This window comes from Podarcis melisellensis (genome assembly GCF_964234715.1).
Source record: "Podarcis melisellensis genome assembly, chromosome: 1".
In the NCBI taxonomy this organism is placed as follows: domain Eukaryota; kingdom Metazoa; phylum Chordata; class Lepidosauria; order Squamata; family Lacertidae; genus Podarcis; species Podarcis melisellensis.
In genome coordinates this window covers 104,405,455-104,433,435 of record NC_138528.1, presented here as the reverse complement: position 1 = coordinate 104,433,435, position 27,981 = coordinate 104,405,455, and the positions used below count along the sequence as shown (strand labels likewise).

Below are 27,981 nucleotides of genomic sequence, written 5' to 3'. Positions count from 1 at the left end.
GTCTGCCTGGAATTCTGTGTAGAATCTTGTGTTGCCTCATGCTAGGGTGAATTAAGATGCATAGAAATCGGAGGGCTGCCCTGCCTTTGGGTGGCTGGACTTCATTGTGGCCATGAGATTATGACTGAGACGCTGGAGTGTGGGGCAACCCTCTGGGCCATGGCTGCCTCAGGGGAAAAAAAGGCGGAGTTGGTTAGCCTGCCATTCAGCCTGACGTTTCACATTCCAACCAGCAGGGGGAGACTAGCAACATGAAACTGATGAACAATTCAAATACCATATTTTTCGCTCTATAGCACACACCGGACCATAGGATGCACCTTGTTTTAGAGGGGGAGAAAAAGAAAAAAAAATTCTCCCCCTCCCTGCTCAGCACCCCTTCAGCGAAGCAGCAGGAGAAACGGAGCCCCTTCCATTTCTTCTCCCGCTTGGCTGAAGGGGCGCTGAGCAGCTCTCCCTCTCTTCTGAAGCCAGGAGAGTCTGGCTCTCACGGCTTCAGCAAAAGGAACCCAAAGCCTGTGGAGCGCAGCGGGAACTCACGCTGCTCTTTGAAGGCTTCAGGCGGCTATCCCTGAAGCCTGGAGAGCGAGAGGGGTCGGTGTGCACCGACCCCTCTCACTCTCCAGGCTTCAGCAAAAGCAACACAAAACCTCCGGAGCGCGGAGGGAACGCTCCCGCTGCGCTTCAGAGGCTTCATGTTGCTATCGCTGAAGCCACGGAGCCTGCATTCTCTCCATAGGATGCACACACATTTCCCCTTAGTTTTTGGAGGGGAAAAAGTGCGTCCTGTAGAGCGAAAAATACAGTATATGGGACATAGAGTATGGGTGTGTTTGTGTGCATGTATTACAGAGTACTTCTGTTGTGATATTAGTTACCACGGAATATAGGACATCTGTCCTTAAACATGGGTTCAGCTTAAATGGGTTCCAAGTTCAGCTTCTGGATCAGCTATGATCACACCATATTTTATTTAATTTAACTGACCAAAAATGAAGGGTGATGCATCAGCCATGGTTCAGTGTCCAAGCCCCAAGGTGTGTGGTAATGGTTATTCTCCACTGTGAGTGAAGTACGATTAAGTCACACTCTGGGTGTGAATTCAGTGGATGCAACCCTTAGTATGACCAATGCTGACTCTCGCCAGGTCTTTTGTTCAGCCGGAACTCAGTTCCGGCACCTCTCAGGTGGGCACTATTGCCATTATAAGAGAACAAGGGAGGCGTTCATGGAGGGTTCCGGCACCTCTTTTTCTAGAAAAACAGCACTGAATATTGCATATGAATATTTCATGTTCATCGACCGGGGGTGGGGGGGCAGCCTTAATTATTAGCTTCTGATGCTTCCACTCTGACATTTGACCCCTGTGTTATGTTGAGCTGTGAAATAAGTGGTTTCCGAAGCCAAGACTTTTTAGAGCCTTTTTAGACCACTTTTTAGAGAGATAGGTAGTAACACTTATATATTACAGAGCATATAGATGCTGCTCACCCCTAAGTCAAGGATAGTCAATGTGGTGCCCTTGAGATGTTGCTGCAATACAGTTCCCTTCATCCTGGACTACAACTCCCATAATCATGCAGGTCCTCCAGCAGGTGATGGGGGCATATCCCAACCTGAACTGGTATGCAATTCTGGAAGTAAGTGCAATTGGAACCAGGAGAACTAAATGTGTTTTAAGAGTGGGGGCATGTGACTCCAGCTTCCTATTAAGAATAAACCATTTTGGGATAAATCGCTGAATTAGCAAGACCAATTGGGAACTCCTGGCCGATGAGCTGCCCCATTACCTCTGGTGTTCTGCTGCTTGCACGCTTCTGCTAGGATGATAATAACAATTTTTTTAAAAAAAAATCTGATAAAAATAAAATAAAGCACCCCAGCAGCCCGAAAAGGTATGAAAAAATGTGAAGAAGGGAGATTGAAAACTGCACTAAAAATAGATGTATTGGAACAGATTACATCAAAAACAGATGTATTTATATGCCTAAATAATGTGTGGCGGCTCAACACCTTTCAGTGTTGTTCATTACAGTTCTCCCGTCTCTTATGGTGGTCTGTCAAGGCAAACTGTTAGCACAAAGTGTAGTCTGCTTCTTTTACTTCTATATATGTTGCAGAATAAATAGCTCTCTGTGGCTTCAGTATGTTATCTACAAGCTATGTTAAGGTATTAAGATCCAGAAAGGGATCTTTCTCTCTCTCTCCTCTCACAGTCTACACGGAAGTCAGCCCTGCTGAACTCAATGGAATCAGGTATAGGATTATCTTAACAGTAAGTCCCATTAAGCTCAATGGGGTTTGCTTCTGAGGAAAGACCCACAGGATAGTTAATGTTCCTATGCCACCAGGCTCTAGAAAATAGCATTAATATAAAGCAATGCTGCACAGCAGCTGTAAGAGATTTTTCGAGAGGCTGAATTCATAACATCAGTAAGGAGAGGAAATGTTTCCAATGAAACCAACATTCACAGTTGAGACGAGGTGATTCCATTTGAGAGCCTTTTTGTGTGATGGGGTGATGTTGGGTTTTTAAGCTATGCTATGTTTTAAGCTGATAGAAAACTGTGAAGTGTGTGTTTTTCCTTGCCTTTGGAGATAAAACCTGATAATAGTTTTGTGTGACTGGCGCTATTTGCTTGCAAGCAAGCAGTTTTCACCAAAGCCATTTGCCTGCTGTGCTGTTCCATAAAGGATCTGCTTTAAGCTTTCTTTGCATTGTGGAGGATTTACCTGGTCAGTGTGGGAGACTGGAGATGCTGATGATGCTAACCTTTCCTTTTGATGCTTCTTAAAGCACGGAGGGGCCATTGCACAGCGGCAGTGTGTGCGTGCTTTGACTGGTTAGAACCCAATAATCAATCCCTGGCTTCTCCAGCTAAAACAAACAAAGTAGCAGGCTAAGAAGAAAGACTTATTCCTTTGAAAGCTGCAGCCATCCAAATAATATTGGACTGGATGGGCCAGGGGTCTGACATAGTATAAGGCAGCCTTTCTCAACCTGTGGGTCCCCAGATGTTGTTGGACTACAACTCCCATCTCCCCTAGCTACCAAGGCCAGAGCTCAGGGATGATGGGAGTTGTAGTCCAACAACATCTGGGGACTCACAGGTTGAGAACCGCTGGTATAAGGCATCTTCCTTTACTGAGAGAGACACAGAAAGAGATGGGGAAGAGCTGAGTGCAAGCCTACCTTCTGTCTTCCTCCATCTAAATATGCTTGATGAAATGAAGTGAGTCCTACTGCCTTAACCAACCTGGTGCCTTTAAGATGTTTTGGACAACAACTCCCACTAGTCATAGCTGGGACTGATCAGTGTTCAAAATTGTGGTCCAGTTGTGACCACGTGGAGATCTCTGGATCCCTGGTTGGTGACTGGGGAAAGCAAAATGTCACTTCGAGAAGGATCTGAAATATTTTCCTTGAAGTGTGAATTTGTTTTATTCTGGATTGTTTTATTTTGATGTTTTAATGTTTTGTAAACCGCTTTGAGATTTGTTCTTTAAAATATAAAGTAGTACGTATAGAAATAAAGTGAATAACAACCACCACCATCACCACCATCAATGGAAAAAATGGCACCTAGACATTCTGTTGTGGTGACCATAACCCAGGTTTAAGGTGACATTTGGTGATTAGATTATATATATGATTTTTTAACACTGACTGATGGGTGTTACAGTTCAAAACAGCCGAAGGGCATCAGGTTGCTTTGTTATATTAGATTAGTCTTTCCTGGAAATTGGTGATACTACAGCAGGATTATAATGCTGCTGAGGTTATACTTCTGTTACTCATAAAGGAAGCAAAATGCACATGGAAGATCGTTGGCTCAATCTGCATAAAGGTTTTTTCCTGTGGTGTTCTGATTTTGAAGCTATGTGGCATAAAACAGTAACACTGTCATGTGAGGAGCATGTATATTGCAGTATTGAACTCAAAGGTAGGTAGAGGTGCTTGAGGAATTCATTCTCTGCAAACTCTGATATGAACTGTTCTGACTTGATCCACACCTCCCAATTTAACGTGGAGTTCAGAACTCACTCGTCCCTCAGAGTTCACACGTCTTCAGATTTTGTGATGCAATTTTTGGCTAAATAATAAAAAAGTAAATTCCATAAGGCATGTAATAATGTGTATTTGGGGCCAGCATGCATTTAGAAAGAGGTGTTTTGAAAGAAAACGAAATAAAAATGTTGGTGCAGATTAACACATAACAAACACATAACACATAACTAGAAATGTCCATTCCTAGGCAAGATCATCTTTTTATATATACATTTATTTTGCGGTCTGCAGTTTTGTATTAGAAGCTGCACTTTCTTTATGCCATGTTTGTGCTAATAGAACATCTTCCCGATACAAGTAAACGGGATTCTACCAATCAGATTAGAATAATCACATGTGTAGCAAACTGTTTGCCGCCTCTCTGGTTTATAGCACTTTTTTGTTTTTGTTTAGTCATGTCCGACTCTTCGTGACCCCATGGACCAAAGCACGCCAGGCACTTCTGTCTTTGGTTCCTATGCAATATTTTTCTTTACAGCATTGGCCTTTCCTTTCGCTTCCAGGCATATCCGCAACTGAGCGTCCTTTTGGCTTTAGCCCAGCCGCTTCATCAGCTCTGAATCTACTTGTACTTGTCCTCTGCTCTTCCCCAGTAGCATGTTGTACGCCTTCCGACCTGAGGGGCTCATCTTCCAGCGTCATAACTTTTGTATGCCTGTTGTCTTTGTCCATGGAGTTTTCTTGGCAGGGATACTGGAGTGGCTTGCCGGTTCCTCCTCCAGGTGGATCGTGTTTGGTCCAAACTCTCCACTATGACCTGTTCATCTTGTGTGCCCTGCTCGGCATAGTTCATAGCTTCTCTGAGTTATTCAAGCCCCTTCGCCACGGCAAGGCAGTGATCCATGAAGGGGGTTTATAGCACTAATCTGTTTTAAATTGGTTTGATCTTAGTAAAGAATGGGCAGCCTGATTTGTTGCTCGCTATCTTAGCAGAGAGCGAAGCTGTGGAGACCTAGAGAGCTAGATCTGCTGTCTTCTTGGAGCAGTTGAAATAATGTAAGAGGCTAAAAGATTGGGCGGAGGCCAGTTCCTATAGCACAGTTCACCATGCCCTTGAGTTGCTGTTATGAATTCCAGCATCTCAGAGATTCTGGCAGAGGATTCCGTCCTCTGTAGCTCAAGACACCCGGCACCAAAGTTGGCCGCATGCAATAGCCACACAGATGCCTGTAAAGTTAGCACAGGTTGTGAATCTTTGAATTTGGATGGGGCTGAGACTTAAGCATCTAGTGTGGTACAAAATAAGTTCATTGGCTCAAATACATAATTATGGGGAAGCCAGAAATTAACACTGGATCCTGGCAACAGTAATTCATGATTTTTTTATTTTTTAGCAGTGGTTTGGAGAATTACAGTGGTATCTCCGGTTAAGAACTTAATTCGTTCTGGAGTTCCGTTCTTAACCTGAAACTGTTCTTAACCTGAAGCACCACTTTAGCTAATGGGGCCTCCTGCTGCCGCTGCACAATTTCTGTTCTCATCCTGAAGCAAAGTTCTTATCCCGAGGTAATATTTCTGGGTTAGCGGAGTCTGTAACCTGAAGCGTATGTAACCCAAGGTACCACTGTATATTAAAATCCTTACATCCACTTCTGGATGCAGCTGTCATTCCCAAGGTTAATTAGGCAGAAAGAATAACTGTTAATTCAGTATGTTACAATGAAGATAATGCCTTGAGAAGTGGTCACATTAAATTAAAACTGGGTCCCGTTTATTTATTTGTTATTTAAAATATTTGCCTTAAAGCCCACGTACATCACCACCCCCCATTTCTGATTAGGGTTAACAGAGGGGCCTGTCACAGACAAGCCTGTTCATCCAGATCCAGATTGACAAGGTTCCATTAGTTCAGTTCAGAAAACACGAGTCCAACCCCATGGTTTATAAGTCACACCCTGGTTTACCCACCTCCTCACAAACCATGTTTTGTAACCTAACTCGTGTTCAGATGTAATGCCAAAGCGTGATTTGTCTTTCTGTCTGTATGCAGCCATTGTCCGGTGAGGAAAATGCTGGGATTCAAAATCCTTTGGATACCTGTGAAACTAGTTTATGAATGTTTGCTCAGGAGCAACTCTCAAATTGCTCCATAACCGTGTAGTTTGCCTGGTCAACTGTTTTGCAGCGGCAGGGATTGTGTGTACGTGTTACTAAAGCTAAGCAAAGAGCCCTCTTCTGATAAACTTCAGATATGCTGTGGCCTTTGCTCAAGCACAGGCAACACCTCTGAAAGTTCTGTTTTGATGAACATGAAAAACAGGCAAGTGTGTTGTGCACTGATGAGAGCCTTGGAACCTGCTTTGTATGCTGAACCAGGCCAGTATTTCATAAAAGTAATATTTAATTACCCAGACTGGTAGCATCACCAAATATTTGCTCCAAACTTGCTTATTGAGTATCAGGATACCACATACATGAAGCTGGGAACATTCAGCTTCTGTCCATGGTTGCCTTGGGTTGAGCCACCTGGAAGGACCATAGGTCAATTTAGCTCAGCAAAGCAGACTGATTCGGTACAAGGGAGCTTCCTTTGCTCTTTATGACTTCGTAAACATTCCAAGTAAGCATGCATAGCCAGTGTGGTGTAGTGGTTAAGAGCGGTAGTCTCGTAATCTGGGGAACCGGGTTCGCGTCTCCGCTCCTCCACATGCAGCTGCTGGGTGACCTTGGGCTAGTCACACTTCTTTGAAGTCTCTCAGCCCCACTCACCTCACAGAGTGTCTGTTGTGGGGGAGGAAGGGAAAGGAGAATGTTAGCCGCTTTGAGACTCCTTAAAGGGAGTGAAAAGAGGGATATTAAATCCAAACTCCTCCTCTTCTTCTTCTTGATGTTAGAAGCTCTGTGTCTCTTTAAAAGCCCAACCCCTTTTAAATGTGCATTAGTGGAAAATCTCCCCATTACTCCCAGTAGTCCCTTCATCTTCCTTCCTCTCCTGTATGATGTTGCAAGCAATACCCTACAGAATGATGCTCTTTGAACCAGGGGCAGGGAACCTGTTAGGGAAGGTCCATAGATAGCTCAGTGGTAGAGCATTTGCCTTGCATGCAGAAGGTTCCTGGTTCAACCCCTGACATCTCCAGGTAGTGCTGACAATGGCCCCTGTCTGAAACCTGGGGAGCCACATTTAGTGAGCTTCAGTAAGGAGCTAGATGAGACAACTGTCTGACTTGGCGTAAGGAAGTGCTGCCTTGTTGATTCTCCTGGACTTCTCAATGGCTTTTGACACCACCAGCCATGAAATCCTTCTGAATAGGTTAGGTGTGGAAGGCATTGCCTGGCAGCAGTTCCATTCCTGTCTGAATGACTGTTTCCAAAAGATGGCACTGGGAGATTACTGCTCGACCCTTGACTGTCATGCTTTTGAATTCTGCTGGGTTCTGTTATTTCTCCCATGCTGTTTTAACATCTACATGAAGCAACTGGGATAGCTCAACCAGAGATTTGTCCGAGGCATTGGCAGTATGTGGATGATGCTTTATTGCTCGCTCATCAGACTGGTGACTCAGGAGAGGGCATTTTGTGGCAGCCCTTAAACTGCCAGGCTCCCTCCCCACAGGTGTGCGGCTAACATCTTCACTGCGTAGCAATTGCCATATGCTAAAAGTGGACCTCTTTATCCTGGTCTTTGACCATTATGATTTTCTGTTTCATGGGCCCCACCTCTTTTACTGGATTTCCACTCTACTATTCCATATGGAATGGGCTTGCTTATTTTATCATTGTAACGGCTTTATCTGTTTTTATAACTGTATATGGTCTTCTGTTGTAAATTGCCCTGGGACCTTTAGATGAAGGCAGGTAAGTAACTGAATGAGGAACTTTTGTCAGCTTTGTCTAATATGCCAGCTGCAACCTTACCTGGGTGAGAATAGCTTGGCCACAATTACCCATGCTTTCCTCACTTCCTGTTTAGACTAATGCAGTGTGTTGTACATGGGGCTGCCTTTAAAAACAGTCATGAAACTGCATTAATCTCCAAAGAGCAAAACTGGTACTGGGCAGTTTAACCACATTACACCTATGTTTTTGTCAGCTGAGCTGCAGAGCTGCAGTTGGCCAAGTAGTATTTTTATCCTTTAAAACCTTAAAAGGCTTGGACCAGGTAACCTGAAAGATCTTCTCCCACATATACTTACCCAAACCTTAAAATCCTCCAGTAGGGCCTCCAAGTGCTATCTCAGGCTTTGGTGAAGAAATGGGTTTGTAGTAAAACTTCAGAATATCCTTCTGCAGCTGCAACCCTAAACATACTTGCTAGGGAGCAAGTCTCACTGAGATATTTCTGTGTAAACAGGCATAGGCTTACCTTGTAAATTCACTTAAACTTTTTGAGTTAGTGCTTCAAGCCAGGGGTCTGCTTTAACATGCGCATGTTAAAACCACTATTGTGTACTAATATGTTTTTCTGCTAGTAATTGAAATTGGATTGCTATTGCTTTATGTCATATATTGGTTGCTTTTAATTTACCTTGCCCTTCAAAGGGCTGTTTTCAACTGCTTAGCAACCAAATTTCCTATTCCATTGCTTAAAAGTGGTCTTCATTAGCAGAACATGGTCAGTGATTCATCCAGTACTTCAAATCCATCAGGCAGATATTGGATCACTTATCTGGTTGCAAGTTAATTTATAAACAGCTTCTGTTTTTGAACCCTAAATAACTGGGTAGGTATTTAAATAAGAGCTGGAAGACCTGTTTTGTTTACCGTTGTCCATTAGTGGCCTCAGTTAGTCACCAGGAGATTTTATGTATCCTAATTCATAAGCTGTAAACATGGTGATGGTGCAATTTTTCCTTTAGTTTTGGCCAGACTTTGATCATTCCACAGTTTGGCTTTATTGAGCTGTTAACTTTTTTTTATTGTATTTCCAGCATAGTTCATGAGTTTATCCTCATCAGACTTTTGTTGCCTCTGATGACCTGTCATTGAGTATCACAATGTAGTGTTAAAAATAAATTTTCTGTGTAATAGACAGAACGTTCTGTTTCCCAGGATTTCTTCCGCCCCACCCACCTCCAGACAGAGGCATTATCTCTTGATCAAATTCTCAGGGGACTGGTGTCTGAAATCCTAAGCAAGTTTACTCAGAAGTAAGTTCGATTAAAATAAGTGGCCCTTCCTTCCAAGTAAACATCCTGGGCTATAAGGAAGCAGCAAAGGCTATTATTTCTAACATGGTGAAAATGTAATCTCCACTGATGCAATATTTGAGGATACTATAGACACAGTTATGGATGAATACCACCACTGATGGATCAAACTGCAGACCCATTTTGTTTAGCAGTTGTTCAACAATATGCTTCCCACAGTAAGAACATCAGAGCCCTTCAAGTTAGACCAGGCTAGCCTGTAAGCAGGGTATGAGCACAACAGCACTCTTTGACACTCCCTAGCAACTCCCTAGCAACTGGTCTTCAGAGTTACATAGCCTCTGGAACTGGCGTAGGGAGAGTAATATACCTTCCATGACCCGTAAGCACTGATAGCCTTATAGTCCATGGATTTACCTAATTCTCTTTAAAAGATGGCCAAATCGGTGGCCATTTCTGGCTCTTGTGCAAGCGAATCCCATCGTTTAGCTATGCAGTGCATGGGGGAAAAAACAAACGAGAGAGAGACATTGCACATACCTTTGTAAACCAAGAAAATCTTTAATAAAAATGCATTTAAAAAAAGCTATGCAGTGCGTGAGGAATTGCTTCCTTTTGTCAATAATAATAATAATAATAATAATAATAATAATAATAATAATAATAAATTCCTTCCAGTAGCACCTTAGAGACCAATAAGTCAGTTCTTAATCTCCCACCATTCAGTGTCATTGGATGTCCCCAAGTTCTAGCGATATGAGAGAGGGAGAAAAAAACAACATTTTTCGATCCACTTTCCCCAAACCAAGCATTGTTTTATACACCCGTATTGTATCATCCCTTATTTGCCTCTTTCTACAAAAGCCTTCCTGGGATAGCTCAGCTGGTAAAGCATGACACTCTTAACTTCAGGGTCGTGGGTTTGAGCCCCACATTGGGCAAAAGATTCCTGCATTGCAGGGAATTGGACTAAATGACTCTTGCGGCCCCTCCCAATTCCATGACTCTATGATTCCACACAACCTATCTGAAAATGGAGTTGCCTCAACCCCAGGGTCTTTTTTCTGAATATCCTTTTTGAGGTGAGGTGAACAGAACTGTAGACTGTATTCCACGTGTGGCTGCAACCTATAATATTGGCCGTTCTTATTTTCAATTTTTTTCCTAATGATCCAAACCAGGCTAAAAAAGTGTTACATTTTGGTTTACAAAGCTCTAAATACATTGTGCTTTTCCAGGTAAGCATTCCATGCACGGCACATCGGGTTGACACATACTATGTGTCCACTGACCCATGTGGCATGATCATGCCAGCATGACACCCATCTGGTGTTCTAATGCCATGTGTAAATATGTTGATGCATGTGATAAGCACATTGTAAACATGACAAGAACCCCCTTCATGCAATGGTGGCGAAGAAGCAGTGTAACTGTGCCACTGCTCTCAAGCCATGCAGTTTCTCTGGCCCTGCTCTGACATCCACACATGGAGCATGTAGATTTCCCTTTCCTAGACCCCTGCACTCAACACATGGTTGAGTGGTGTGGCATCCTTACCTCTTCAGCATGTGGATAGACTCTCCTTCCTATGAAGGGGGCTAAGGTGTCAGTGGGAAGATCTCTGCTCATGTCCCATGCACATTAGACCTCTGGTGATAAGCTTATCAGTGATGACATTCCACCCACTGAGTGGTTTGTTTACAGAAGCTGAGTGCTTGGCAGCACACAACAAAGAAATTGGCTAAATTGAGGGCAGTAGGTGTCACCTCATCACACTGTATTCTGCAGCCAAATTTTAACCGGGTCCTTTTGATCCCTGCCTCTGTTGTGCTTTTTTTTACAAGAAGCAAGCACTCTTCTGATTGTTCTATGCTGCTGTGAAATAGAAATTTCCACACACGCACCAGAAATGTTCACTAGATGCATGTATGTAGCTATCTGATCTGGTTTAAAAAAGACTTGCGTTCTGAACCTGTGATGTAATTTATTTGCACAGTAGCTGTCCAAAGAAGAGGGAGAGGCCGCTTAGCCAATTCTGTGTCAATAGGCTGGCCCAATAGGCATCACCAAAAAAAGAGGACACACATTTCCATAAGCCAAGCTATAGGCATAGATGCAAATTCAGAAACCATTATTGTCAGCTAAGTAGAAATGAAACACTTGCCCTACTCTTGCTCCCCCCTCTTTAAGGCTCTTTATCTGTAAAGAGACTTGGAATGGATGGGCTAACCATGTGAACATGCATCCTACTTTACAGAGGATTAACTGCCATTGAGCTCTTCCATGCCAGAACTGACCTCTTGTATTAGTTGCCATTTTGAACATATCTGGACTCTTATACATTCGCCTTTTGTTTGAACTGCCTTCCCCCCATTTTGTGTCACATCTTCTAGGCCCCATTTCTTCACTTGCAATGGAAGCATTGGACTTTTTCTGTGCTTCTGGCATAAAATGACAACCTCCAGGCTGTGTGGGGAGAAGCCCATGCTCTGGCCCTTCCCCACCACAGCACCACCCCTCTGAAACTTGGGATAATACTGGTTGTGGGGTGTGGATGTGTATGTATGTGTGGAATTGCACCATGGGCTCCTGGGACTTGTCAGATTATTCCAGTCACTTTGGAAAAGCATGACAAAGAGCTACCTGTATTATTCTTTGTAAAGTGCTTAGCAGAAGTTTAAGCACTGGCGAATTGATGTTGATGAGGAGTGAAGACTTTGGAATGACCTGGGTCAAATCCACATCAAGCATTTATAACCCTTTAACAATCCTTGCAAAGAGTACTGTGTGTGTGGTTTGGGAGCTGCACGGCCAGGGGAAAAACAATGCTGTCCAGGGTTGTAAAGACTGCAGAGAGAATAACTGGGTGCACTCTTCCCACCTTAGATCAAATCTATTCTGTCAGGTGCCATTTGAAAGCTGCAGAGATAGCACAGGATAGTACGCACCCCGCAAATGATCTCTTTCAGCTTCTGCCTTCTGGAAGAAGGTATAGGGTTATAAAGACCAGGACTAGCCGCCTGAGAAACAGTTTCTACCCAAATGCAATTCTGGTTCTAAAAGCAGTATAAGGGGTCTCTATTGTATATTTTAAAATGGGGTTTCAGAGTTTTTAGGGGTTTTTGAATGTCTTATGTAGATTTTCAATTTCATTGTTCTGTATGGGACAGTGATAATAAAGATATCGTATCGTATCAAACTGTAGTTTGCCCCCCCCGAGCTACAATTCCATGCTGCTTTAACACACTATAGTTCCCAAGTTTTTTCAGGGAAACAATGCGCTTTAAACATACAGTATGGATGTGACCATGGAGTTCGATAACCAAGACAGCTACGTTCTCAACTTTCTCAATATAATGTCAATCCTTGTTGTCACTTCCAGTTGTTGTTGTTTTTTTAAAAAAAGTACATTTGCATGCTTCTTTGAGAGCATAGTGGATTTGACAGATTTTGGTTTGTGTCTTTTTAAGGTCCAGAGGCTGCAAGGAAATCAAAACTGGGCCCTGTGGAACTGACGGTGGTTATAACTGTACCAGTATGTGTCTTGTCTATAGCTTTAATGCTGACTCTGTGCACACATCAAGGCAACAACTGCAGATTCAGGAAGAAAAGAAGACAGAACATTGAAGAGCCTCTGTCGGAATGCAGTCTGGTGAACCCAGGGAAGACTCTCAAAGATCTGATTTATGATATGACGACGTCAGGTTCTGGATCTGGTATGTGAGTGTGCGCTGTGGATTCTGTTGGAATTTCCCATGATGTGTAGCAGATTAAGGTAATATTCCAAGAGGCACAGGGCTAAAAAATCTCTCTGGAAGAGCCTGAAAATGGGAAGCCAAGGGGGTGAGGCATACTCCTGATAACTGGAAGTGCAAGTAGAAAAAATGCTTTTAATCTGGCGTCTGTTAGGCAGCTGCATTGTGTTTACAGCTATGCAAAGAACAGGTGTCATAGCTAGACATTAAAAATGCAAACCAAATAGTTTATTGTATTAACCGAAGGCCATAGCAACATTAAGAATCAATATTGCATAATGACCGGGGCAGTTTTGTGTAGCTTCTCTGTGAGAGTGAGGCATGCCTTCTTCTCAAGATGTGTTTCATGCAGTCTGTTTCATAAAAGACATGCATGCACATGAAACCATCTGGAGAATGCTAATCTTTCCCAACACATGTGTGAATATTCAAATAAGTAACATGGGGGAAAAACACCCAGAAATGCAGTTAGTAAGGCTGCTGCTTAGAATTGGTGTACTATGTGGAAAAATTATGTGCCCCCGCCCCGCATGATAAAACTTCTGAAGTTCCAGGTAAGAATTCCCTCAAAGGTGATGATGGCTTTAGAAATGTTCATCTGACTTTAGCTTGCTTGCTTACTTACTTTGTCAAACCTTTATTAGGCATTACAAATAGGTAAAGGTAAAGGGAGCCCTGACCATTAGGTCTAGTCGTGACCGACTCTGGGGTTGCAGCATTCATCTCACTTTATTGGCCGAGGGAGCTGGCATACAGCTTTTGGGTCATGTGGCCAGCATGACTAAGCTGCTTCTGGCGAACCAGAGCAGCGCACGGAAACGCCGTTTACCTTCCCGCCGGAGCGGTACCTATTTATCTACTTGCACTTTGATGTGCTTTCAAACTGCTAGGTTGGCAGAAGCAGCAACCGAGCAACGGGAGCTCACCCCCATCGCGGGGATTCGAACTGCCAACCTTCTGATCGGCAAGCCCTAGGCTCTGTGGTTAAACCCACAGCGCCACCGCATTACAAATACAGGCCACCATAAAACATCCATATATGAAATTTTAAAATATAAACAAATAAACAGCCATGTAAAAATATGTAATGATGAGGATTTTCATTGGAGTTTCTTCCCGCTAAATAGTGCCATTCACCACTCTGAGAGATATTATTTACTTCAGCATATTCTATGTCTTTCTCCACTGAGAGCTAAAGTTTGCCAGGGAAAAAGTACCATCTTTGATATTCTGAGTAATATCTGACCGCAAGCCAAATGGGGAAGAGGTTGAAGACTTGTCAAGCTGCAGTAGCTGAAGTCTCTGCAGCATTTCTAGACTATTCTTTGTATGTCTGCGAAAGACAAATGTTTTGGCTTCAAAGGTCAGGCCTATGCTGACAATTCCTGGGTGTTTCCTGAGCCAGAAACTTTAAAACTGTTTTGAAATAAGTGTAGATTTAGATTAATCTTCTTGCTTAACACCATGCCTTATGTGAAGTGAAGACACTGGGGCTGCAATCTAATTTCTTCCAAGCAGAGTGTCCTGAAGTCTTGGCCTTAGACAGGGCTGATCTATCAATTGTTCACAAAACAGAAGTGATGGTACTCATGTCATTGTTATTTGATATCTTTGAAGAGCGCCGTTGTCATTCTCAGGGACTACTTTCATTTTCCATCTGTAAGGTTGTGACATTATCCCCCAAGTTATCTAATAATCAAGGGTTAAATCTGCTGTTGGTAATTCATTCTCCTTTTCTAGTGTGTCACTCTCAGGAGGGCCAGATCAAGTTTGCTTCTGAGGTGAGACTATGCCTGTGGGCTGCTAGTTGGTCCTGTTGCCCTTGGGTAAAAACAGGAAATGCCACTTGAAAATGACATACTGCAAAGCAGGGGTCATCCACCTTTTCGGACCAGTGGCATATTTCAAATTTTGAGAGAGTGCTGGGGACACCAGTCACAAAATAGCTGCTATGAGGAAAGCATGGCATAACACAAAATGGTTGCCACGGGGAACATGGCATAACACAAAATTTGGGACAGCCACAACTGATAACCTTATGCTTAATATGAGATATCAGCTATGACCTGCTGGTCCTGACTGAGAAGATCCCATGATATTGATTTTTACACACACACACACACACACACACACACACACACACACACTTGCTGTGTTGTAGCCACAACAAGCATTCCTCAGTACCAGAAAGCCCATTTTGGATCCAATCCTGTTGGCACTTGCCATCTGGGTTTGCTATTAGATGGATAGATTGCAACCAAAGAGCGATCCAGCTGTACCAAAAACAATGGGAGTTTTGCCACCGATTACAAGAAGATGTGAATTTCACAAATTGGAGATTGCCTCTGCGTATATATTGCACGTATTGTAGATCAGTGGTAATTATTGGAGGGAGGGTTAAGAAAACGTTTTAATGCTTGTATTTCTTTTGTTAGGCTTGCCTCTGCTTGTCCAAAGAACAATTGCAAGAACAATAGTCCTTCAGGAAATAGTAGGAAAGGGTCGATTTGGCGAAGTCTGGCGTGGAAAATGGTGCGGAGAAGACGTGGCTGTGAAGATCTTTTCCTCGAGAGACGAAAGGTCTTGGTTTCGTGAAGCAGAAATCTACCAGACCATTATGCTGAGGCATGAAAATATCTTGGGTTTTATTGCTGCTGACAACAAGGGTATAGTACTTCCACACCGTTTCACAATGTTTGCCCTGTGCTAGATTCACCCTGTGTTGTTATATTCTTTAAGAAAGCCTGGTTTATTATGATTTGGATGATGTGATGCCAAGTGTAGTCCCACTCTGTTTATACTCCTGTACAAGCCTCCCCACCCCTGAGATCTTCATTGTATGCACTTTCCAGGATTCCCTCACCAATGGAGTTTCAGTAGTTATAAAGAGAAAAGGCTTTCCCTGTGCATGTATCTTAAACATGGCAATCTCTCCCAAGGGGAGAATTGCTTTTGTCGATATCCTCTATGCACAGGGCTTTTGGCAGGAGATCTGGTTTGATTTGCTGTATTTAGTTTCTCCCCCACTAATTTCCATGGGTGGTGGCTTTTAGCACTACCCTTGGTGCTGTTATTAGTGTTGCTTCCCACTGAGGTGCTGTTAGTGTGTCTCACCAGTGTGTTTAACAGTGTGTGAGCATTTGATTTTTAATTTAATGTCTTTATGGTGTTCCTTGTTATTTATTTATTTATTGCATTTATATCCTGCCTTTCCTCTAAGGGGCTCAAGGCAGCATATCACATATGTTCCCCTTTGATCTTCACAATAGCCCTGTGAGGTAGTTTGGTCTGAGAAAGGGTGAGCCAAGGATTTGAATCTGTCTCTCCACGCTCTCAGTCCAACGCTCTGATCACTACAGCACACTGGCATGATACACTATATTGTATGCCAAACAATTATAGAAACATATAATTTAAATTAAATGTGAGAGCATGGGAATCGAGACCTGATTGTTTTGGTTTCCACGGAACTGTAGTTCTACATTCTGCTGGGAACATTTTAAATGGTTTATAGCAACCCACTTAATTAGAAAACAGGTGTGAAGACAAGGGTACCATTCCAGATTTTGGCAGAGGGTGGGGGGGACAAGTAGTTTAATTATAATTATTTATTAATTTGTATACCTCTGAATGCTGAAATATTACAAAATATAGAAACCAATCACACAGCATTGTTAAAATACATATATTAAACATACAAAAGGATTAAAATACATAATAAAGCAATCTCACTAAAGTATTGAAATATCAGTGTCCATCATTAAAATATGGCAAGGAAAAGAGATTTAGAAAGGTCGGAAAGTCTATTTTTGATTACATTTAAAGTTAAATTGCAAAACCAACAACTATCCGTATTTTAAGTCCATTCATTGTGGTACTTGGCATTTTTTAATACATCATTATAGCTTTCACAATGCAGCATGCTGTTAAGCCCATTGATTTCAAAGGACAAGGATGCTTGCCTTTGTGGGGATAATGAGTACAGAAGTAATGCTCTGATCTGATACAAGTGTGGAATAATTGCAACTTGAGGTGCAAGACAGTGCCCATTACTAAAGGGTGCCATGCATTATGGTTATTAATCTTGCACAATATTATTATATTATCCGTTTTCCAAACTTGAACTCTTGGAGCTCATTTGTAATTTCTGTTCTTTCATACTTTTTAATCCTATGCTGGTGCTTGCCTCACATTTTCCAGCAATCATATGACTGCTGACCCAACTATCTGAGATACTTTACTAGAATATGCAGCTAGTTGTAGCTGTAGTTTCCTATCGGAGGTGGAAAAAACTAGCATCCATTCTCTTGAACACCTTAGGAGACACCACACACATGCCCTATAAAAAAAGCATGTCAACAGATTTTTAAAGATATTTTCTAAACAGATGATTAGTATAGGTGACATTCCTCATGACAATTCAGGTCCTGTTGAGGACTCAAGCAAATGAGACAGATGGGCTGCAGGCAGCTCAAGAGTCCAGCCTTGAAACTTCCTCCTCTTCTTGTAATGACAAGTGGATCTTTACCAGTGATTTCCTTGCTATGTGGCTTACAAAATAAGATTTGCAACACAGTCCTATGCATGTTCACTTGGAAAGAAGCCTGCACTGTCTTCAGTGGGACTTATGCCCTAGTAAGTGTGTTGGAGATTGCAGCTTTTTAGTGTGAAATTCCATTCTGGCATGAATTAAACTTTTCCTACAGTGTACAGTTCTGGTTGCTTCATCTTAAAAAGGATATTGTAGAGTTGAAATGGGGTCAGAAAACGGCAACCAAAGGGGGATGGAGAAATTCTGCTGTGAGGAAAGGTTAAAACATTTGCAACTCTTATGTATAAGGAAGAGTGACTTGGGGACATGAATTTGGGATCATCCAATGAAGCAGAACATTGAGAGGTTCAGGGCAGCCCAAATAAAGTCCTTCTTCACACAATGCATAGTTAAACCATGAAATTTGTTCCCACAAGAAGTTGTGATGGCCACCAGCTTGGATGGCTTCAAAAGAGGATGAGACAAAATTTGTGGAGAAGGGGAAGGCTACCAAGGCCGCTGGCCATATTCACTTTGTTCTCCCTCACTGTCGGAGGCCGTGGGCCTTTCTCCAAATGCCACTTTATGGGGATCAGAGTGCTCTTGTACTCATGTCCTGCATTTGGGCTTCCCATAAGCATCTCACTGGTCACTGTGAGAACAGGATGCAAGACTAGATGGGCCTTGGGCCTGATTTGGCAGGGCTCTTCTTATTTTCTGCATTGCCAAATATTCTGTTGCGAAAATAAACGGGCCTTGCAAAGTGAATACCTTTAGAAAATATTTTCACCTTTGAGGGTTGCTGTGCTCTACTGCTACTTATTGTTAAATGCGGTTATGTCTCTCCACAGATAATGGGACTTGGACTCAGCTGTGGCTTGTCTCAGAATACCACGACCAAGGTTCTTTGTTTGACTACTTAAACAACAACACTGTAACAGCCAACGGGATGATCAAGATGACATTTTCCATAGCGAGTGGCTTAGCCCATCTTCACATGGAGATTGTTGGCACTCAAGGTAATATGTTCATGTTTATGCAGTTACCTTCATATTAAGCTCACTTCGGGCAGAAGATGACTTGGATGAATGTTGGAGAAGTGAATGAACCAGGATTTGTTTGAATCATGATTATTTCTGCCCCTTCTCTGGCATCTTTGTGTATTAAATGAGCACAGTACATTTGGTAGATACGTGTTTACAAAAAATTCCAACGCTTTTAATATAAATGAGGGAGTGGGTGCCTAAATCTTAATATTAGTGTGGAAATTGCCTTTCACTCCCCTCTCCCCTACACAAAATTAAAATTTACATTGAAGAAGTGGGGAGAGGTATATGGATGTGAAGCAACTGTGTTTGTGGGAATGTTTAGGGAGGCAGGAGAGGATATATTGTTTTCTAATATTCTTCCTAACTTGCATTAGCAAGTTCCTTTACTTAGCAGAGTTTTACATTCCCCCTTTTAAACACACAGCAGATAACAGGTTGCAGACTTGTTTAAGCCTCTTACCCTTAGATTCCCCTTATATCCCTCTTCATAGAATAAACATGCCACAATCTTGACTTAGTTTACTCACATCATCAGTTCACAGTTGGATCCCTGAAAGCAGACTTAGTTACAAAGTATATACGTGTGGGTGTATCCCATATGGGGACAATCCCAGTGTTTCCTGTTGGCAGCCAACAGAGCATTTCTAGGTAAAAAGCTGCTCCAACGATGGAGGAAGTCAAAGAGAGAGAGTGTGCTGCATGACTTGCCGTTTTGTTACCTGGGCAGATAAAGTCACATGCAAAGGAAATATGCCCCAGCCAGGAGGAAACAGGAAGTTTTCAGCTGGCTGAGCCAAACATTCCCCTGCATGTCCACTCTAGGAAAGCAAGGAATGTTGCACTTGACTGCTACTTATGGATCACATCCCACAGTGTTGATAGATATATTACATGTAAAGGGAATAAATGTTTCTGTTAAATATATCAGTGGGTAACGTAAAGACATTGTGGGCATATTTTTTGTGCTTCGCAGGCAAACCAGCCATTTCCCACAGAGATCTGAAATCTAAAAACATTTTAGTCAAAAGGAATGAAACCTGTGCCATTGCTGACCTGGGACTGGCTGTCAAGCATGACTCTCTGTTGAACACAATTGACATACCTCAGAATTCTAGAGTGGGAACCAAGAGGTAAGTCAGTATGCTTGTAATAAACATTTCACACCCAAGAGGGTTGAGCTGGAACTCTACATGCATATGACAAAAAAACCCCCAAACCTTTCCCCCGTGAAATGTCTCCCCATCCCCAGTTTGTTTCAGAGATATTTGAAGGGGCTGGTGAAACAGGGTGAAATATGTTTCGCGGTCTCATTGCCCTCACTCAGATTTGTCCACACGACATGCGGCAACATGTGTAACTAGGCAAATGAGAATCAAGATACCAGTGGCCAAGAATCCTTCAAAAATTAATGTTGTATTACTCAAGGCTCACTGCATATCTGCCTTTATTATGGCCAAATGACACATTGCAAAATATGTGTATGTTACTGCTGTGCGTGCATGCATGATTTCTTTTAAAATAGCAGCCACTGAGGGCAGGGACAGGACAATCAGGTAGGGTGGAATTAACCCTCCCCCCCCCCACCAAGTTCCCCTCAAAAAAAAGCTGTAGTGTGCCAGTCGGAGCTTCCCACCTGACAGGCCCATCTCTGGAGCTGCTTTGTTAAAAGAAAGGGAAAAACTCATGCAATTCTAAACAGCAGGTTAATGCAGCTTGCAGTTTGCCCTCATTATTTCCTGTGCTGTGGAGGGCAGGGGGAGAAGCAAATAAACCAGGATTCCTGCAGTTGCTTAAAGATGACTTGAGCTCAAGGTTTGCTTTACTGTGTCATCTGAACCCAATCTCATGGACAAACCATAAGGTGTAAGTCATAGGAAAAACCTTAGTTTTGCACATGGTTAATTTGGAGAGAGCTAACGCATGAGCCCAGGTTCAGACAATACACTAAGTCAAGTCATGGCTTAGTTCAGCACAGTACTACCGTAGAACTGTTAGGTACAAATGAAGTGGCCTCTTTGGCAGCCATGGTTTGACTTAGTGTGATGTACAAACTAGGCAGTACTGTTCTCATGGTCTACTCAATGTGCACAGGTCCAAGGGATCAGGATCAGTTATTGAGATCCTGCCTCCCTCCGTAATGTTTTCATAATACATAAATGTTGATCTCATGAGAAGGGCTGACGACCAACTCCCAGGAATTGGGAGACTTAACAAGAATGCCTCGAACCTTCTGCTTTCTCTCAAGCAAGTTCAGTGTTCTAAAAATACCACATTTGTATTTCATTTTTATTTGTTGTCCTTTAATTTTAATCCTAGTTAACTAAACACACCCCTTTCTACCTCTTTGGTAATATGAGTTTTGGTATCTCTGTATTTGAAAGGTACATGGCTCCAGAAATACTTGATGACACGATGAACATAAGTATCTTCGAGTCCTTCAAGCGTGCAGATATCTACTCTCTTGGGCTGGTGTACTGGGAGATATCCCGAAGATGCTCAGTTGGAGGTATAACCTATCTCTCTCTCTTTTTAATGCTCCAGACACCTGCCATTGTGTTTTAAAACAATTCTTAGATAGCATAAAAACAGGGACATGTTTCATCCTGTTTGCTTGACACTCAGTGCAGTTTCTAACACAGGAATAGGGTTGTAGTGTTACACATGGGAAGAAGGGTCTCACACTATGACTAGGGAGCACTGCTATGCTACTGTAGCATCACATGCGACTAGCCGTACCAATGCAGGCATCTGAAGAAGATCCCCTTCGCTTGCAGGGATGGGGGTGCTTTGTGTCCTAGACATACAGTGGTACCTCAGGTTAAGACCGGACCTCCGGAATGAATTAAGTTCTTAACCCGAGGCACCACTGTAGTGTGATGCTCCCTCACATGAATTATGTGTAAAGGCAGGGTTTTTTTCTGGCACCTCTCAGTTGTGCACCATTGCCATTATAAAAGAAGGGCAGCTCTTTTTTCTAGACAAATAACACTGCTTAAAGGTGGATTATGAGTGACAGAAATAATCGGTGGTGAGGAGGAAAGGAATAGTAGGGAGACTGGAGAATAGGAAATTGCACAACTGGTACTTTAATTAAATTTTAAGAACATATACCTTCTTTCACCAGGTAAGTGGCTTACAAAATGTAGCATTGTAATAACAGAAGAGCATTGAGTTACAAATATCACATGTCTAAAATGCAAGCATAAAGAGAACAGTGATCCTTGGTTGAAGGGCAGTATATCAATTTAAGAAATTAATAAAATGACATCCCAGTAGGCCATTCAGCTGCTGCTTCAGGATTGGTGAAAACCAGAAGCCATTTACGATTTGATTGTTGTCCTCAGTCAAACTTCTGTAGCCTTTCCTAGGTGGTTCCCTGTGGTGGGAAAGAGGGTATTTCTTCCTTAAACAAATCCAACTTCCACGCCCAATAGTTTTCCTGCACCTGTATTTCTGCTACCTTTTAATATCACTTGTACCCTTAACTTACCAGTAATCCTGGTAGCTATGGGATAAAGCCAGTTGTATATAGTTACAGTGGTGCCTCGCAAGACGAAATTCATTCGTTCCACAAGTTTTTTCTTCTTGCGAGTTTTTCGTCTTGCGAAGCACAGTTTCCCATAGGAATGCATTGAAAATCAATTAATGCGTTCCTATGGAGACCACCTTCAAACCAGGTCCGGGGACAGTCTGTCCCCGTACCTCTTCTGAAGGCTGGCGGGGGGAGAAGGACATTTCTCCCCACTGCCAGCCTTCAGAACAGCCTTCTGAAGGCTGGCGGTGGGAAGAAAAGCCCTTCTCCCGCCGCCAGCCTTCAGAAGAGTTCCTGCAGGGCTGCCTAGGCTGCGGATAGCAGCCTGCTGCCCGGCGCGAGGAGCGCTCTGAAGCAGAGCGCCCCTCACGCAGGGCAGACATCTGCAGCTTGGGGAGCCCTGCAGGACTTCCCCGCAGGGCTCTCCAAGCTGCGCATAGGGGTAGCAGGCTGCTATCCGCAGCCTAGGCAGCCCTGCGGGAACTCTTCTGAAGGCTGGCGGGGGAGAAGGGCTTTTCTTCCCACCGCCAGCCTTCAGAACAGCCTTCTGAATGTTGGCGGTGGGGAGGAAAACCTTCCTCCCACCGCAAGTCTTCAAGACAGGTCCGGGAACAGAGGAGAAGGCGCGCTGCGCTTCCCCGCTGTCCCCGGAGATTTCCCTATGGGCTTTCGTCTTGCGAAGCAAGCCCATAGGGAAATTCGTCTTGCGGGGCACCACTGTACTATAAATAAATGTTAATATTGTCAAATATAGTAAGATTGCGTAGTGTGCAAGCTTCAAATTACACACTTTGCTAATTTGTTACTGTCACTTTCAATACCAACAGCTCAATTTACACTACTATTACTAATACCAGACAGCCTTTGGCAATTGCCCTTGTTAATTAAGCCCTCAACACTATGACTGAGGACTTTTGTTGAAGCCTCTGTTTTAACCCCTACTCACCTAATGAAGTGTGGGTCTGTTTCTGCTGTCTTGTCTTGGAAGACCTTCCTCTGGAACTTCTACCAGGCACCAGAGCCCAGCATTCCCAACTCTGTAGACAAGTTCTCCCTGTCCATTCAAGTGATTCAACTACCCACCCCAGCAAGTCTTCAGCCATCAAACCACTTTGTCTTCCCTCTCAGGTCTCCTTTCTTCTTCCTTGATCCTCTTCCTCTTTGCTGTCTTCTTCTTCTGACTGCCAACCAAGAACACCAGCACAAACCCACATAGACCAACCAGCACCCAAACATATAGACACCACTTCTGCCGCCCCTTAGTCTAGTCTCAGCCCATCACACCATCTATCGTGGAATTCGGAACCTGCAGCCCTCCACCGCAATGTGAATGCTCTCTATCCTCCTTTTGCATACTGAGAGTTCAATCTCCAACCCTATCTCAGCTGTCACTTAAGGTTACCCAACTTGACCAAGACTTCCTGCATCAAACACATTACCATGCTAATTAAAGCACAGCATAAATGAACTCCACACAAACACCCCCAAACTCTTCCACAACCACAGGCCTGCATCTAGCTCAAGTGCAAGGCTTTCTTTCGTCTTTGAGACTTCTGGGTCTGTGCATCTGGCTATTAACTGGAAGGTTGGGGTTCAATCCTGTGGACAGGATTCCTGCATTGCAAAGGGTAGGACTAGATGGCCCTCGGGATCCCTTCCTCATCCCCCACTGGATTGTAAAACCATAGAGCTGGGCTACGGCTCCAACATAAGGGGTTGTCATATTGCATTATATAATAGGTTGCCTTATTACATTTTCCCCACTGAAGTACATCATCTCTTTTCACCTCCCATTCTTTGGATCCAAGCCAGAGTTGTATTAGCCCATATTGGGTCTTCACCTGCCCTTAACAAGCTGACAAAGAATTATGGGTACCGCAGAGTTAGTTTGACAGGAATGATTGCCGGCAATTTCAAGGACTTTCCCATGTAGCCCTGAATGAAAATAAGTTTCTGAATGCTTCAAGGATGTGGCTTTACAGATTATTATTTTTACCGAAGCATTTGGAAAACGCACAATGTTATCAAGAACATATTTGCTGACACAATGGATATTTGCCCAGGTTTGCCAGGAAGCTGTTTCTGTACTACATCTGTCCATGTTTTGCTCCCATAACAACTGAAAGTCCCCTAGTAAATTTATATTTTTACCACATTCCTCTTCTAGGAATTGTTGAGGAGTACCAGTTACCTTACTATGATGCTGTGCCTTCTGATCCTTCAATAGAAGATATGAGAAAAGTAGTCTGTGAGCAAAAACATAGACCAAATATCCCAAATCAGTGGCAAAGCTGTGAGGTAACATTTTCTCTTGCTTCCCGCCTTCTTTGAACTGCAACTTTTACTGTTTATCTTAAAAGTGCATGTTTTTAACAACTAAAATATGAAAACTTACCATCTCAAATGGTTGCATATACCTGTCTGGTTAAGTAAATGGGCTCAATGTGAGGCGCAGTTCACCCCCAGAGGCCTTTCAAATGCCAGAGTTTAATCCACAGGTGGACATCATGCGACTTTCCTTCGATGCAGCCCTCCAAACCTAGAGAGAGAAAATGCATGGATGATGAAAGAATTGGGAAGAGTTTGAATGTCGGTGGGTGGGTGGGTTTAAGAGAGTATGTGTGAAGAAGAGAGAAAAACGGTGTCCCAGCTACCTTTCCTTTGGTCCCACCCACTTTTTGCCCAATAGGGAACCAGGCAGAGGGCCTTCTTGGTAGTGGCACCCTCCCATCAGATGTCCAGGAAATAAACACCTATTTCACTTTCAGAAGACACCTGAAGGCAGCCCTGTATAGGGAAGTTTTTAATGTTTGATTCTGTTCTTAATATTTTGTTGGGAGCCACCCAGAGTGGCTGAGGCAACCCAGTCTGATGATAATAATAATAACAACATTTATATGCAGCTCATCAGGTGACCCCCCCCAACCACACTTTGCCTAGAGAATGCAGCTCTTGGCTCCCCAGCACAGGCTTAACTCTGGGATAAAAGAGTATTGAATGTAGTGCTTCAATCAGGTGTCAAGAATCCTGTCCTCATGACCAAGTGGCTATCACATACCTACACCCCACAAAAAAATATCTAGGATTTCCAGCAAAATCCTATATACTAAGAAGTTAATTGCACCAAGCACACAGGGGCTTACTGCTCAAAAGAATTTTGGTCTTTCGTCAAAAGCATGGCTTCCAGACAGACCTTGAGCCTTGGTGATGGTCTAAAAAAAGGTTATCTACTGACAGTAAACTTGAGGAATTATATCAAAACATGCACAACAGTAGTGATTGCGGATATACTCCCTATAGAACTTGCCACCCCAATGGTATAACCCCATTTAAAGCGTATTTGCATGAGCAGAAGTTCTTTTGCAAGCCCCCCCCCCAATTTCCATTGATTTCCCCCTTTCCTCCTTGCAGCCCTCTTTGCCCTGCCATGGTGTTCCTATCAGGTCTCCCAGCCCCTCAGGAGCACAGGGACCTGCGGGGAGGAGGAGGAGGCAGCACAGTCTTGTTGCATGAGCAGAAAGGTTCCAAGTTCAAATACAACGTGTGTGTATGATATATTGATATAATATATATATATGCGCACATTCTGACGCTGTCTTGTTCCAATTTTCATGCCAAAGCACTGCGACAACCATGGATGTGCTCTTCTTACTCTGCTTTTGCTCTTTTCTCAAGGCACTCAGAGTAATGGGCCGGATCATGCGTGAGTGCTGGTACGCCAATGGGGCAGCTCGACTGACAGCGCTTCGCATTAAGAAGACCATTTCTCAGCTCTACGTACAAGAAGATTCCAAAGCTTAGATTTGCACACCCCCACACAAGAGGAAAGGGGAGGAAATTCTGTTGGTTTTTGGTTGGTTTGTTTGTTTTGCATTTGTTTTGATTTTTTTTCTTTCTCTCTCTACCTCACATGATGCGGAGCACAGTATTTAAGAGCCCAAAGCAGAATACTGGAAATTAACTTCATTGGTATGTTCAAAGGTTAATTTCCAGTTGGTTCATGATGTCCACAGACTGCCTTGCCTGGTTAATGAAAAGTTACCCTCCTCCCTCTCTTTTTTGGAAAACCGGATCTGGTCAATGTTCCACTGTGTGACGTCACTCTCCCTGCGCCTGCCATGCAAGCCCTTATGCATCTAAGACACAACTGAGAGAACATGGAGAGGTCAGGATGCAACCACACCTAGGACTTTTGTAGTCTGTGCAGATGGTATGCAAAGTAACTGAAGAAACTAGAGCATTTAAGGTTTGCATTCTAAGCGAAACCTGAATGTAATATTCTGCATATTTATTCTGTGCTAAGATATATTGCCTGCTCGAGCCACACTTTCTCCCCTCCCTTCTGTAAATCTCACAAGATGAATAGCTTTCCAGGTCATCTAAAGAACTGCGACTTAAACCACAAGACCTCACATGACATAGACCTAGAGCTTTCTTCCTCATGGGATTTCAAGTGTGACTACAGGCCAGAGAGGCATGTCTTGGGAAATCTGCATGGGATCTGGAGCATTAATGCCCACTTGCAGGGATACCAAGCTTCTCAAGGTCCTCCTGGCTTGCTGCAGGGTCCTCAAGCAGCAATGAGCCCCCTCTCCATCCAGCGCATGACAAATGTCTCTCCAGTGGCTTGCTACTATGTTGGGTAGGGATTCCTGAAAACCAAAATGTGCTAAGTATATCTGTTCTAAGCTAAGGTACATCACGAGCATTGTGTGACTGTAGAAAATGTTTGTGAAGGCAAGCACATTTCTCTACCAGCTGCAGCCAAGCACCTTGTGAAATAACAGACCCTTCCCTAACAGCCACACTACCTGTTGTGGTGGCTATGTAGCTGTGCATTTAAGTGGTGGTGGTGTTACAGAAATTAGTAAAGCAGAGAGAAGGGAAAGGGGATTTAAACCCTTTACTCCTTGCTGTGGTACCAATTTGGATTGCCTCCACCCATTACTGCAGTTTTGCTTGGTGGGAATAACTCGTTTTCTTCAATAAGAACTTTCCCCCTATGCAAATTGCAGCAGCAGGGGACCCAATCTAGATTGGAACCATAGGAAGGATGTTAGCCCTCGCATGCAGATCTCTGCTCCCTCCATTTCACACTGGAAATCTCTATCAAAAACCCTTCACTAGAAGGCACAGCTGTAGTTTGGTCCCAAGACTATAGAAAGCTGCGGTCAGTTGGTGTGGATTATATTTAGCTTTGTGGACCAATGATCCAACCTGATACAAGGCCACTTTCTTGGACCAAATTCACTGAAGCATTTCCCACAGAATTTTGTAAACTAGTTGGTGCAATGTGTATAGAATTTGTTTCTTGTTTGGTCTTTTATTAACCAAATAAGAGAGGCGTTCAATCGAACACATATACTGTGAAACTTAAAGTTCTCACTATATGTTGCCTTAAAAGTGGCCATTTATTTAGTGCTTCAAATGCAAATTTATAGTTAAATGTTGGAAATGGCATTTTGTTACATGTGTCCAGTTTCATATTCCAGAATCTTAGCCAAGGACCACTGCTTTTGGGATAAGCTTGGATTGTGTACTAAGTGGTGCCAAAAATTTGAATGAGGCTGTAGAATATGTCTGTGATTCTTAATGGAAGGGAGGATGTCAGAAAACAATGGGTATTAGATAATGAAAGTTTGGGTATATATTTTCAAATTTCAAATTTCCGTGAAATTTTGAATCTGGGAGGGTGTTGAGACTATTAAATACATATATTTAAAGAAGAGCTATGTCTTTAGATGTCTGTTGTTCAGGCTGGACACTGAGGTCCAGCTCCAAGGGCCTTCTGGCGGTTCCCTCACTGCAAGAAGTGAAGTTACAGGGAACCAGGCAGAGGGCCTTCTCAGCAGTGGCACCCTATGGTTTTGTATATGCTGGAAGCCATGCAGGGTGGTTTAAGTCATCGTTTTGATGTTGTAGTCAACCAATGATAAAATACTGCATGTGTGAACT

The 27,981-nt window shown here is 43.1% G+C and overlaps 1 protein-coding gene and 1 long non-coding RNA gene across 5 annotated transcripts in view; one reads left to right on the top strand and one right to left on the bottom strand.

Moving 5' to 3' along the window:
• Positions 1 to 27,257, top strand: part of ACVR1C (activin A receptor type 1C) — a 42,634-nt gene extending 15,377 nt beyond the window's left edge. For 2 of the 4 annotated variants that reach the window (XM_081929682.1, XM_081929684.1), the window contains 7 exons: positions 12,630 to 12,875; positions 15,350 to 15,580; positions 18,297 to 18,464; positions 19,468 to 19,624; positions 20,876 to 21,000; positions 24,194 to 24,324; positions 25,702 to 27,257. In XM_081929682.1, coding sequence (XP_081785808.1) covers positions 12,630 to 12,875; positions 15,350 to 15,580; positions 18,297 to 18,464; positions 19,468 to 19,624; positions 20,876 to 21,000; positions 24,194 to 24,324; positions 25,702 to 25,827 — 1,184 coding nt within the window. In that variant the 3' untranslated portion in view covers positions 25,828 to 27,257. Of the gene's footprint in view, positions 1 to 2,231; positions 2,257 to 3,815; positions 3,945 to 12,629; positions 12,876 to 15,349; positions 15,581 to 18,296; positions 18,465 to 19,467; positions 19,625 to 20,875; positions 21,001 to 24,193; positions 24,325 to 25,701 lie in introns of those variants that run through there. The other 2 variants (XM_081929683.1, XM_081929681.1) reach the window with 2 other exon arrangements.
• LOC309380376 overlaps positions 24,449 to 27,981 on the bottom strand; it is a 55,333-nt gene continuing 51,800 nt past the window's right edge. The window contains exon 4 of the long non-coding RNA XR_014172893.1: positions 24,449 to 24,565. This is a non-coding gene — a long non-coding RNA (uncharacterized lncRNA). The remainder of the gene's footprint in view (positions 24,566 to 27,981) is intronic.